The following is a 13,865-nucleotide window of genomic DNA, read 5'->3' on the forward strand; positions in this document are numbered from 1 at the left end:
GTCCCCAGAAGCTAGGAGAATCAGACTTCCAGAAAAGAAGCATCTCACTTCCCCCAAATAATACAGAAGACCCGTGAACGATGGTGTAGAGCATGACTGAAATATTCCAAATCCAGAATTAGCTCAAGAAGCCTCTCACATGGGTCTGTAGATCTGTGTTTGAAATCACTATCGTCTCCACACAGCGGGAACTCAGAGAGGCCCTCAGGGCGTGTCAGGCAACGCGGGTTACTTCAGGGCCTGCAGCCCTGAGTTCCCACCGGGCCTCTGTGAGCGGCCTGAATTTCAGTCATTTAATCTCTGAGCATCTCAAATTCCTCCTCTGGAGAAAAGAGAACCGAAATTATACCTTGCTCTCAGGGTTATAATGAGAAATCAGTGTATGTGAAAGCCTTTTACAACCTAGAGCCTTAATCATGAATAGGTGAAAGGGGAGGGGCTATCTCCTACCTGTCCATCAAGGATGCTCCCTGGAGTCCCTGGGGAGTCAGGCTCTCCGGAAGAGCACGTGGAGCACCCACTGCACTGTGCGCATGCGCCCAGCTCGAACCAGCCCCGCCCCGTGGTCCCCAAGGAGCCGCGGACACACCGCTTCCACAATTTTATTGTGTCTGGGGGCATCAGCCAAGCCTCAAGGCTTTTCGTAGCCCGTGGGCAGAGGGTTGACCCGGGGATTGTGGAAAAAAGTGTGGTTGCCGTCTCCCCATGAGAAGGGCTGTGGAGAGAGAGGGAAGGGGAGCGAGATGTCAGTATGGGGGTCCCCCATCCCCTGGCTCACCCGCCCACTCGCGTCCGCAAGGGGTCGGTGTACCTTGGTGCGGATCCGGAGGTGATGGTAAGGAATGAACGCCGGGCGCTCGCGGTGGCCCGAGTGGAGCCAGGAGTTGAGGGTGCAGAGGGCCACGCTCGGGAGCGCCAGCCCGAAAGTCAGGAAGCGCCAGGTGCGGGCTGCAGCAGAGGGTGGGGGAGGAAGCCAGAGGTGAGAGAGAGATAGGAGGGTCGCCAGGACGCTGAAAGGCCCCAGGAGCAGGGGGTGAGGGGGAAACCAAGGGACAAGGTCAGGAAGCCACAGGGTCAGGCCCCAGCTGCACTCACCTCCTGTCCCGCCATGGTCTCCCTTGGCCGCACTGGCCAAGCCCCGACTCAAGGACTTCAGAGGCAAAGCCATGTCGGTGGCAGAAGCTGGGGACAAGGGCACTGTCCTTTCCTTCTCCTTCAGTGAGGCCTCGGTTCCCCTCCCCTCTGTTCCTGCCAATCACCTGTTGAGTCCCTTGAATTGGTGGCTATTTTTAGGGGGGTTCTATATTTAAAATGAGGCCTGACTGGCAAGAGGTCTTTCTCTCCAGGAGGCTTGCTCTACTTTGCCTCTTATTTTGGTAAGGGGGCATTTAAAGTACAATATGCCTTTCTTTTTATAGTTGGAGGGAATTAATTTTGCTCAATACTCTAGACCCAGTGATTGGCACAGAGTAGGCCTTTAATAAATATTTGTAGAATGAATGAAGTGTCTTTTTGGATCTCAGGTCTTTTCAGGTGTATACTGTATAATAATTTGTACCTTAAATGATCTCAGTGAAGTTTAAGTAAAGTAACAGAGGAAGTTTTAGTAACTTGTTGAACAGTTAAATGTTATGTATAGTATTGCTAAATTATTCTGGGGCCCTCACTGAGCTATAATGAAATTCTTCCTACAGTCGCTTTTTCCCAGTTGGACTTTGGAATTGCTACTGAGAAGACGGGGCCCTATTTCATTTACAGTTACTTGATTTCTTTGTCCACACGCAGTCCAACTCTTAAATCTCCTCCCTATTCAAGATTATGGCTCTTGGTAAAAACAAAAAAGGAGTATTTTTACCCGAAAAAGTCCTAGGTGCCTCTCTCCCACTCAGAGTTTTGATGGTCATCACCAAACAATTCCTTGGGGATTCCCATCCCTTAGTCTCACCCTGGAAAATCCCACTAAGAGCTCTTCTGTCTGGTGCTTGGCCATTGGCCCAAGGGCTTCTAGCATCCTCTGCTGTTGTCGCCCTCTTGTGGCGCACATGCTCAAGTACACCTATTGCAGAAACTGATGAGACCATCCTGGCAATTTGTGATAATCTCATTACTACAGATGCTGGGCTTCCTGGATGGCCCAATGAGTAAAGAACTTGCCTGCAGTGTAGAAGACACAGGAGACGTGGGTTTGATCCCTGGGTTGGGAATATCTCCTGGAGGAGAAAATGGCAATCCACTCCAGTATTCTTGCCTGAAAAATTCCATGGACAGTGGAGCCTGGTGGGCAACAGTCCAAAGGGTCACTAAGAGTCAGATACGACTGAGCAACTAAACACAGATGTGTGGGAAAAAGGCACTGGGCCCAAATAAAAAGCACTTTTTAGTTGCTTTTCTATGTTATTGCTATAGAAATAACCACGATCTCATTGACTGGCAGGCAAAGCGACTGGGAAGATTTAATTACGTGTGGTCACTTCGTTGGTCACTTTGGTTAACTTTCCAAGTGTGTCCACATTGGAAAGAAAGCAAGGATAAAAGAATCTGAGTTTGGGGACTTCCCTGGTGGTTCAGTGGCTAAGACTGTGAGCTCTCAATGCAGGGGGCTTGAGTTTGAGCCCCGATTGGGGAGCTAGATTCCACATGCCACAGCTGAGAGTTCATGTGCCACAGCTAAACAGATCCTGCCTGCCGCAACCAAGACCCAGTGCAGCCAATTAAAAAGAAAGAACCTGAGTCCTGGCATAAGTGATTGCTTGATTGAGTTAATATTTATTGAGCGCCTACTGTGTCATACACTAGGCCAGAGACTCTGGGGGAGTCAGACAAGTGACCTGATGTCGTGATGATTCCTAATGCCAAGAAGCAGACAACACATTGAATGTGATAGGAGAGTTTGGGAAAACTTTCAGTGGAGCTGGGGTTCATATAATTAGGACATTAGGTGATAGAAAAGGGGGAAGGGCATTCTGGGAAGTCAGAAATAAAATAAGTACAAAAGCATGGAGGTGTGAAAGGCCAGTAAAGCTGCTGAGGTGGGGCAAAGCTAGGGTGAGGATCTATGATGTTCGTGCTGGAGCATTTGACTCTTGCGCAGGCCCACGCTGGGGGTGGGGCTTAGGCACAGATGCTTTGAAGCAGGGGAGTGACCTCAGATTTGATGTTGGAGCCTGGGGTTTAAGGGAGTGCTATCATTGGTGGATTATACAGATGATGAACCAGAACACAAGGACTAGATGCAGGGAAGGCTGATGAGGAGTCTTTTGCAATAATGCAGGCAGGTGATAACAGCAATAGGCATGTAAGGTACTGGCAACAGCAAGGAAAGGATGGACTTGAAAATCTTCCCTGAGTAGAACAAAAAGGATGGGGACTTCCCTGGTGGTCCAGTGGTCAAGAATCTGCCTTCCAATGCAGGGGACATGGGTTCGATCCCTGGTTGGAGAACTAAGATCCCACATGCTGTGGGGCAACTAAGCCGGACCTCACAACTAGAGAAGCCTCTGAGCACTGCAACTAGGGAAAGCCCGAGCACTGCTCTGAAGACCCAGAGCAGCCAAAAAATGAATCAATAAAATAAAAAGGATGTGGTGCCTGAAGGAACTTGAGTTGGAGCTGCAGAACTACGGGAGAAAGAGGAATCAAGGACTCGGGTAGTAAGCCTGGAAATGCGATGGGCAATGCTGTGAGGCATCTCTGTGCAGTCTGAATTCTCACTAGCTAACTGGACTTTTTTTATGCTAACAACACATTGTTAGGAAAACCAACAAATAATTTTTATAAAACACAAGGGAAGTCATTTATCACTGATGTTGAGACATCATTTAATATTACGCTTGTCCATACCAAGAAGATATGGTTTTCAGTAACTTACCTTTGCCTACCGCCTCTCTAAATCCTTTTGTAAACTGTGAAGTTTGAGGGACCAGAGAGAAGTTGTTCCTTTTCAATCTCAAAATGATGTTAGACCTCGGGACTTCCATAGTGGTCCAATGGCAAAGACTTCACGTTTCCCCATGCAGGGGGCAGGGGCTCGATGCAGAGTGAGAGATCTAGATCCCACATGTCACAATTAAGAGTTTGCGTGCTGCAAATAAAGATTACACATGCCACAGCTAAAAAACTAAAATATACCACACATACCACAAGTGCAACAAAGATCAAAGATCCCATGTCCCGCAACTAAGACTCAGCTCAGCCAAATAAATATGTATTTTTTAAAATAATAAAATAGTTAGCACTTACAGAGTACTTACTATGAGCCAGGAGCTGTTCTGACAATTAACCGAGAGAGAGGCTTTCCCACTTTACAGATGACTAAACTGAGGCACTGAAAGGTCTTAACCTTGCTCGTGGATCATTCATGTGATAAATGGCAGAATCAGGACCCAAAGGGTCTGGCTCTAGAGAGTTTCCTCCTAATTCCTCTGCTACAAATGCCTGTCTCATTAGGACAGTTTTGAAATAGAAACTCCCTTTTGTCCATAATTCCACCAATTCTAACACTAATACCTTCACATTTTCTTCAGCACGTTTAGCACTAATACCTTCAGCATGTTTATTCAGGCTTTGCCAACACACCTTCATATTTAGACTCTACAATCACAGTTTAGCTACTGAACAAGAGAAAACTACTATGAGTCTAAGTTTCTTTCCAAAAAGAATATGTGCACTCCTTTTATTTTTAATTCTGTTGTACCAGGTCTTAGTAGCAGCCCCAGGAATCTTTAATCTTCCTTGCTGCATGCGGGATCTTTAGTTGTGGCCTGTGGGATCTAGTTTTCTGACCAGGGATCAAACCTGAGTCCTCTGCATTGGGAGCACAAAATCTTCCCCACCAGGGAAGTCCTTGTGCACTCTTTTTTTAACTCGTGAACATTTTCTGGCTCATTCATATTCTTTTATCATGATATTTTAATGGCTACATACAATTCTTTCATTTAAAAGACCACATTTTATTCATCTCTTTTATTATTGGAATATGTCACTACGATAGAAAATGCTGGAACGAGCATCTTCACACCATGCACAGAGCTTATTTTTTGAATCTCACATAGGAATCATCATCAGGAGCATAGCTGATGCCCCATGTAGGCAAGGGCCTTTGGTCTTCATAAGGGAGAAGTTCTTATAAAAACATGAATGGCTGCAGTTCAATTTGCTCATGTCTGAGCCTGAGCCAAGCTTGATGACTCTAGCCTGTTCATGGTCTTGGGAGCCCTAGGTAAAGCTCAGCAGCTCTTGGAATGCTCCTGAGTCAGCAGGGCCATAGCCAGTGCAGTCAGCTCTTCTGACAATTAAAAGTGTCACAGGTTTGCAAGAACTTTGATCTAGTTAGCCACCTTAATCCATTACTCTGTGACTATCACAGCTGTCTCCTCCTATTGGGTTGGCCAAAAGATCATCAGGATTTTTCCGTACCATCTTACAGAAAAACCTGATTGAACTTTTTGACGAACTCATTACATTCCCCATCTAGCCCAGGCTTTCCTTTCCCCTTGCTGGGATTAGTTTGTTTCCTACTTGGCCTTTCTCCCAATTGCCTTACATAAGGCTGTCAAATATATTTCTTACTACAGGGCAGAGCTTCCTTTTCGCACAGCCTGGGACACATACAAAACGTGAACAGTGATTTGTGAACCACACTGGGATAAAGGGTGGAGGCTGCTCCCAGCTGGAGGTGCCTGGCCCAGTGCTTCTGGCCATCCCAGGCCCCACCCATCTGCCCTAGGAGATAAAGCAGTGGTCTCAACCCTGGCTGCACAATAGAATTACCCAGAAGTTTTGCAAAATTCTTTAGAAGGCAATGGCACCCCACTCCAGTACTCTTGCCTGGAAAATCCCATGGACGGAGGAGCCTGGTAGGCTGCAGTCCATGGGGTCGCTAAGAGTCGGACATGACCGAGAGACTTCCCTTTCACTTTTCACTTTCACGCATTGGAGAAGGAACCGGCAACCCACTCCAGTGTTCTTGCCTGGAGAATCCCAGGGACGGGGGAGCCTGGTGCGCTTCCGTCTATGGGGTCGCAGAGTCGGACACGACTGAAGTGACTTAGCAGCAGTTAGCAGTTTGCATACATTGCACCCGGGGATCAAAATGACATACAGGTGGCTCAGACCGTAAAGAATCTGCCCACAGTGCAGGAGACCCATGTTCGATCCCTGCATCGGGAAGATCCCCTGGAGAAGGAAATGGTAACCCACTCCAGTATTATTGCCTGGGAAATCCCATGGACAGAGGAGGCTGACGGGAGACCATGGGGTCGCAAAGAACTGGACACAACTGAGCAACTAACACACACATAAGGTTGAGAACCTTTGAACTAAAGGAGTATCTGTTGGTCCTCACTGCAGTGCTTCCCTTCTGAGCCACGGGTCCAGGGTATTAAGAAACTAAGATCATGGTCCTGAACTCGGGTGTGCACAGCTTTCAGTAGCTGGATTCAATGCCACATGATGATAAAATTTAACTTCACCAAACCATCTAAGTCTAAATGGCTGTCTCCCTGCTGGGGGTACCCAGTGGCCTTGTGGAAAGTTGAGAGAGAGAGGGTCCTGATGGAAGACGGGTGTTTAGGTAGGTGTGAGGGGTGTGGTGGGTGAAGGCAGTACTCGGCTGGAGACCTTAGGAACAGTAGTTCAGTTCAGTTCAGTTCAGTCACTCAGTGGTGGCCAACTCTGTGACCCCATGAACCCCAGCACGCCAGGCCTTCCTGTCAATCACCAACTCCTGGAGTCCACCCAAACCCATGTCCATTGAGTCGATGATGCCATCCAACCATCTCATCCTCTGTCGCCCCCTTTTCCTCCTGCCCTCAATCTTTCCCAGCATCAGGGTCTTTTTCAATGAATCAACTCTTCGCATGAGGTGGCCAAATTATTGGAGTTTCAGCCTCAACATCAGTCTTTCCAATGAACACCCAGGACTGAACTCCTTTAGGATAGACTGGTTGGATTTCCTTGCAGTCCAAGGGACTCTCAAGAGTCTTCTCCAACACCACAGTTCAAAAGCATCAATTCTTCGGTGCTCAGCTTTCTTTATAGTCCAACTCTCACATCCATACATGACTACTAGAAAAACCATAGCCTTGACTAGACGGACCTTTGCTGGCAAAGTAACGTCTCTGCTTTTTAATATGCTGTCTAGGTTGGTTATAACTTTCCTTCCAAGGAGTAAGCGTCTTTTAATTTCATGGCTGCAATCACCATCTGCAGTGATTTTGGAGCCCCCAAAAATAAAGTCAGCCACTGTTTCCCCATCTATCTGTCATGAAGTGATGAGACCAGATGCCATGATTTTCGTTTTCTGAATGTTGAGCTTTAAGCCAACTTTTTCACTCTCCTCTTTCACTTTCATCCAGAGGCTCTTTTGTTCTTCTTCACTTTCTGCCATAAGGGTGGTGTCATCTGTATATCTGAGGTTATTGATATTTCTCCCGGCAATCTTGATTCCAGCTTGTGCTTCCTCCAGCCCAGCGTTTCTCATGATGTACTCTGCATATGAGTTAAATAAGCAGGGTGACAATATACAGCCTTGACGTACTCCTTTTCCTATTTGGAACCAGTCTGTTGTTCCATGTCCAGTTCTAACTGTTGCTTCCTGACCAAGAGGCAGGTCAGGTGGTCTGGTATGCCCATCTCTTTCAGAATTTTCCACAGTTTATTGTGATCCACACAGTCAAAGGTTTTGGCACAGTCAATAAAGCAGAAATAGATGTTTTTCTGGAACTCTCTTGCTTTTTCGATGATCCATGGGATGTTGGCAACTTGATCTCTGGTTCCTCTGCCTTTTCTAAAACCAGCTTGAACATCTGGAATGGTAGAAAGATGCCCGGATTTTAAAGTGGGTGGAGCTGGAGTTGCTTAAGGGACTACTGGGAGATGAGCTAATGGAATAACAAGACTCCAGGAAGAGAATGGAGGGTGGGAAGCTGAAAAGGGCCATGGAGGTGCTCGTCCCGCCCCTGATAACACCCATGTGCTTTCGGGTCTCAAGGCGCGCCTCATCAATGGGGCTCCGCGGAGGCGAGTGTTCAGAATCGCCCCCCTGCTCCGGGAAAAGGTGGCTGCCCGGGCGGCTGATCGTCGCACCCACGTGTCTCTTGCATGACACCCGAGGGTGCAATGAGCTAAAGTTGTTCGTCCCCAGCTCAAGGAAAGCCACCCGCTGCGTGGCAAGGGGCGCTACTCCACATGGCAGAACCCAGAGGGAAGCCGGCGGCGAAGACTGCGAAGGACGCCGCCAACTCTCCAAGGCCGGCAGCCTCCGCCGGGCCTGCTGGGAAATGTAGTCCGCAAGGTGACCTGGGAAAAGGAGGTGCGTTGACCCCCTAGTGCCAAAGACCCCGAGACCCGGATGCGGAGGGTCCCGGGCATCCTTACTCAGCCTCCGGCAGGGGGCGCTCCACCCGCGGCCGCCCTGCTTGCTTAGCACTTCCCCACAAACCGCCCCGCCTGTCCCACAACCTTCCCAAGATGGGCTGAAACGGTCAGAGCAATGAACGCACCACAGAGAACCGCGGAGAAACGGCATCCCAGTCCCTAATTAGAATGTGAGAGGAAACGGCTAGGAGCGGTCTTTCCTCAAGCGAGAGATTTTTAGATGTCACCGCACCACGTTAAGCCATATCACCTTGGCCAGGGCTCGCTCCCCTGGGCGTCCCAGTCGCGCGCTTTTGTTTCATTTGCTATACAGTCTATTACTGGAATCACTGGTGTAATAAGGTCCGTTCATTAGATGATAGTACTGGAGCATCGATAATTTCCTGACTTTGATAATGTCCTTGTTTTTAGAAAATACATATTATTTAGGAATATAGAGCGATGTTAGCATTTTGAACTGGGAGGAAATAAGAGAAAGGGCCAGGGTATCCTGAATCCTACGGAAGAGAATCGGCAAATCACCCGGGCAGTGATCAGCCCTTCTTAAAGTTGATTTGCCCCTGTCCCATGTGGGATGCAGGGACTCAGCAGACATAGAGTTCCTGTTCTCCCGCAATGTGACTAGCGAAGGGACGGAGGAAGGAAGGGGTTGTGGCTTGGGGCTGCGGTGCTGTTCCCATCCCCAGTGCACGTCCAAAGCACTTGCCAGCCACTGTTGAGCTTCTAGGTGGGCGGGACTCCAGCTGCCAGCCTATGGCACACCCAATACATAGCACCAGCCTCTGTACCGCCCACGAGGCTCAGACGTGGAACCTGGATCCCAGGAGTGGATGAGATCAGAGACAGAACTGGATGGAGTCTAAGCTCACGTCCAGAACTAAGCAGAAGCAGAGCCAGCCCAGGGGAAATGGTATTACTGACTCCCCCTCCCTCTGAGCCCACTGGGTGTCTCCACACTTTCTTGCTTCCCAAAATAGCCCTTCCAGGGATGTCTGCCAGGGGTGATTTCCCCCACGAGGCTCACAGGGTCCAATACTCACCCTCTGACCAAGGCACACGGGTTTGCCTTGCCTTGCCAAATCTGTAAGCTCTATCCCTATTCCCTCGCAGATATGGAAAGGAGTTTCAATATTGGAGAGTGAAATCTCAGATGGGGAGACAGAGGATTCAGGGGAGGAGGGAAGAGGAGAAAAAATGATTGGGGGAGGGGGCAGGAACGGGTGACGAAAAAGAGAAACTGCCTCCACTGCATGAAGAGTCTTGGTCACCCATGAGAGTGTAGGGTGGGGATGGTCACCCCCAAACGCCTTTCTGTAGCAGTTAGGCAAGTAATACAAATGAAACACACTGATTCAGGGATACAGCACGGAGCAGTGTGGACTGTCCATGTCCCAGGCAGACATTACTCGGCCCTGTCAAGAGCTGTTGCTGGAGAGAACCAGTGCTGCTGAATTTTCTGATCCTCTCCCCTCTCCCCAAACCCCAAGCCAGAAATTTAAATTGGGAGATTTCACATCACAATCTAGAAATATTGGCTCATGGGGATTCCCTGGAGGTCCAATGATTAGGACTTCCTGCTTTCCCTGCTGAGGGCATGGGTTTGATCCCTGGTCAGGGAACTAAGATCCCTCAAGCTGCACAAGTGCACACACACGTATATACACACACACACACACACACAAAGTTGGCTCAATAGTTTACACACACACACACCGTGAAGGCCAAAACTAACGTGTTTGCCGTCCCTGCCCTGAGCACTGGTCACCTGCCTGGGCAGTGACACTGCCTCCCTCCCAGCTCAGGGCACAGTGAATGCTGAATAAACATTCCTGTTTCCAAGGTCCGGTCTGCCTCCCTGCTCCAGGAAGAACCTGTTTCTACAACTGAGAGGAGGAGCGCAGGGCTACTTACATTAAGGTGAGAACCAGCCTCAGTTGATGGAAAGGGATTTTGCAAACAGATCCCCCTCCCATGCCCATCTCCACCATGAACCTCACGACCATCTGCACCTACAATTTTGCAGAGAACAGAATCCAGCTTTGAGGAAGCTGAGGCCCCAAGGCCACGAGTAAGAGTATAAACAGGAGCTGATCATAACATCCATTTATTGAGTGCTTACCATGGATGTGCCCAGCTCAGGCCTCCCGCTCAAACCCTGGTTTGTGCTCTTTGAAATGGTGTCAACAACGGGGAACATTCCAGAACCCTTCCCTTCATCACAGACCCAGATTGAGGAGACAAGTGGCATCCATTAGATGCACCTTCATGAAGCCTCTTAGACTCGCTGCAGGTGATGCCCTTTCTCCAGCGCCGGAACTGGGTTCGGGTCCATCTCCTTCATGACACCATGCTACCCCAGGACTGGGGCTATCTCACTCATTTCTGTAACCTTCAGGAGGAGGCAAAAAGTGCACTGGTGCAATGCCTGCAGACTGACACCCCCAGTGACAGGGTTGGCAAGCAGAGTTGGCAGCCGAGTTTTGCCGAGTTACCTCCTCGACCCAGGTGTTTCAAGTCAGTGATCCCATGGGAACTTACTACCATCCTGGGAGGCAACCATCACCCTCAGTTTTACAGATGAAGAAACTGAAGCTCAGAAGAGGCAGACCTGTCCAAGGTCATGCAGTTAGGAAGAGATACTCTGTGCTAGAAGCTCACATCCCTTCCCTTTGGCCCTTATTCTCTGCGGTACAGTTCTAGATGCACCGAGCTGCTAAGAGGCAAGACTTTGGGACAAGGCACCAGAGGCGTGGGTCTCATGATTCCTTGGGGCAGGCACTAGGCCTCCCCCAACCTCAAAAGGGCTGCGTTCCGTGCCCCTCCCAGGAACAGAGCTGGCTACAGGGAGGACAGCAGAGCCTCACAGCTTAGCCTCTGCTCTGGGCACACATTGTGTTGTGCTTCGAGAAGCCTCCCTCTGGCTCCCACAGACTGTTTTACCAACAGAAACACGTTTGTTTACATAGGCAGCCCACCCCAGTGGTCAGACTACAGTGCTGTGTCCAGTCCCCAGTGTCTGGGCACACTAGATTGTCACCATTTTCTCCTCTTTGACGGATCAGAGAAAGAACCTGGGAAACCTTCAAAGGAAGAGGCTAAAGGAAAGGAAGGGGCAGATGACCAACCTCTGGTCTTTTGCCCCCGCCTAGAAATGCCACCAGGCTTCCTGGTCTGTTACTTTGGTCCTGGGCCCACCAGTTTCATTTCACCAGTGTATGATCAGAGAGATCATATATCCCTGAGCTCACCTAATGGTCCCCAGTTCAACCTCTCTGAGCCCTGTGCTAGGACACACCCTTCCTTATGGTCCCCTCTGGAGGTGAGGCCCTCCCCGACCTCCTTCTTCTCCACTGTCTTCCTCATGGGGGTTTGCCTGGCATCTGGCCCCATTCTTCTGGGCGGAGGGGGCCACAGTTCCTGTGTAATTCGCCCCCTCACTCCCTGGACCTGTGAAGGGATCTGATCAGCAGCTGCCAAAGGTGCTTTGCATCTCAAAGCAACCTGGCCAGTTCAGTCCATCCCCAAACTCTCCCTCCAGCCGGAGTCCCATCTCCAGGGCCTCAGAGAACATGCCCAACTTTTCTGTCCCAATTCCTCCAGCCTGGGCTTCCCTGATTCAGCCCACAAATCAGCAGCCCCGGAGGAGCAGAAGAGGCCTGCTGAGAAATTCTGTTCCCCTCAGTCTCCTGAAGGACTGCACCAAAGTCAGAGCTGCAGTTTGGGCTGCAACTTAAGCCAGGGGTGTTGGCAGGGGCTGCCACCCTGGTGCATCCGCTGGTGCTGGCCCAGATAGGGAGCTGGGGGCAAAGGCCTTGTCACTCTGCCGGCAGACGGAGGGTTCTCTCCGCGGTGCGCCACCCGGTGGATGAGCAGGGGAGAGCTCTGGCGGAAGCTCCTATCACACTGGGTCAAAGCCTAAGGTTTCTGGCCCGAGGGAGTGTTGGTGCGGCAGCAGATTTGAACTGTCTACAAAACTCTTGCTGCAGCTGAGTTTGGTGCACTTATTTCTTGCCTGTGTGCGAGCACTGTGTTTAAGAAGCTTGGAGCTGTGGAAGAAGGTTTTGCCACATTCTGGGCAGGCGTGGGGTCGTTCGCCCATGTGGACTTGCTGGTGCTTGGTGAACTGGGTGAGCTCCTTAAAGCCACGGCCACACTCAGGACACTTGAAGGGTCACTCTCCACTGTGGGTGAGTTGGTGCCTTAGGCAGCCGGAGCTGTGGGTGAAGTTCTTGCTCCTCCTCCATGTGCGATCACTGGTGCTTGAGCAGATAAGAGCTGCACCCAAAGCGGTCACCACACCAGATACAGAGGTAGGGCTTCTCACCGGTGTGGCAGCGCTGGTGCTGCGCCAGGTTGGAGCTGAGGCTGAAGCGCTTGCCTCAGTCCCCTGCAGCTGTAGGGCTTCACCCCCGTGCGCGTGCGCTGGTGCTGGATCAGGCTGAAGCTAACACAGAAGTCTTGCCACATCCGGCACAAGTGTCAGGCTTCTCGCCCATGTGCCCCCGCCGGTGTCCGAGCTGCGGCCAATTATAGGCTCCTCGCACTCCAGACACATATGAGGCCGGAGGCCTGAGTGAGAGCGACGGTGTCGCATGAGGTTAGAGCTCAGGCTGAAGCAACGGTCACACTGGGGACAGGGGGACGGTTTCTCGCCGGTGTGTACCCCGTGCTGCTTAGCCAGATCTGAGCACCGTCGGAAGCTTTTGCTACACTGGGGACAGCAGTAGGGTTTATCACCGCCGCTGCTTTGGTGATGATTGAGATCGGGGAGGTAGGCTGCAGTCAATCCACACTGCTGGCACTCGAAGGCTCCAGGGACCGCAGGAGAGTTGGTCTTGGCAGGAGTTAATCTCTCCCCAGGGCCAGAGACTGACCTACGTAGGTACCGCAGGCCCAGCATCATTTCCCAGGCGGCCGGCTGCCCCGGCGACACCAAGGGCCGCTTGTGTGAAACAACTCCGCAAAGGCGGACCTTGGGATTTCCTGGGATCCAGACAACCGGTTCCCCGGCTGCTCGGCGCCATCGGAGTCCTCCCTTGCAGTTTCTGGAGCCCGCGACTCCATAGCCGGAAGAGCGTCCCGTTTCCTAGATACCAACCACTCAACTCACAAGCACAACCAGAGCTGAAGACTCTCGGGACCCAGGAATCCAGCACCGGAAACGGAAATGTCCACTAGCTCGTGCCATTCTAGGAAGTGGTAGCGAACGGTCTCTGTGGGTTTAACCCTCTCGTTCACCTGGCGGAGCAAGTGCTCCCATCTGCAGCCGCTATCAGGAACTTGACACTTTACTCTTGGCTGGAGGTTCTGAGCCCATCGGCGCAAACTTCAGTGCCCCGGCCACCGCTGGGGGGCGGCAAAACGAGCTGTCGTTGCCAAGGACACGCTGGGGGCGGAGTAGACACGTCACCTGGAGTAGCACCTTACTGAGATGCCAAGGTCGGAGGTACTGGTCCACCTGAGGCCCTTTAGAGTTTCCCATCCATCCT

General features: G+C 50.8%; 1 protein-coding gene and 1 pseudogene across 1 annotated transcript; both read right to left on the minus strand.

Annotated features, from left to right (window-relative positions):
- Positions 1-588: 588 nt before the first annotated feature.
- On the minus strand, positions 589-1,255 carry LOC129637865 (cytochrome c oxidase subunit 6A2, mitochondrial). The gene is made up of 3 exons (XM_055562170.1): positions 1,096-1,255; positions 812-948; positions 589-715 (listed from the first exon to the last, which is right to left on the minus strand). Exons 1-3 carry the CDS (start codon positions 1,166-1,168, stop codon positions 632-634), a joined length of 294 nt encoding a protein of 97 aa, XP_055418145.1. The 5' UTR covers positions 1,169-1,255; the 3' UTR covers positions 589-631.
- A 9,206-nt stretch (positions 1,256-10,461) lies between these two features.
- LOC129637789 (zinc finger protein 774-like) lies at positions 10,462-13,836 on the minus strand (annotated as a pseudogene).
- Between the last annotated feature and the right edge of the window lie 29 nt (positions 13,837-13,865).

This window comes from Bubalus kerabau, chromosome 23 (genome assembly GCF_029407905.1).
Source record: "Bubalus kerabau isolate K-KA32 ecotype Philippines breed swamp buffalo chromosome 23, PCC_UOA_SB_1v2, whole genome shotgun sequence".
Classification (NCBI taxonomy): Eukaryota; Metazoa; Chordata; class Mammalia; order Artiodactyla; family Bovidae; genus Bubalus; species Bubalus kerabau.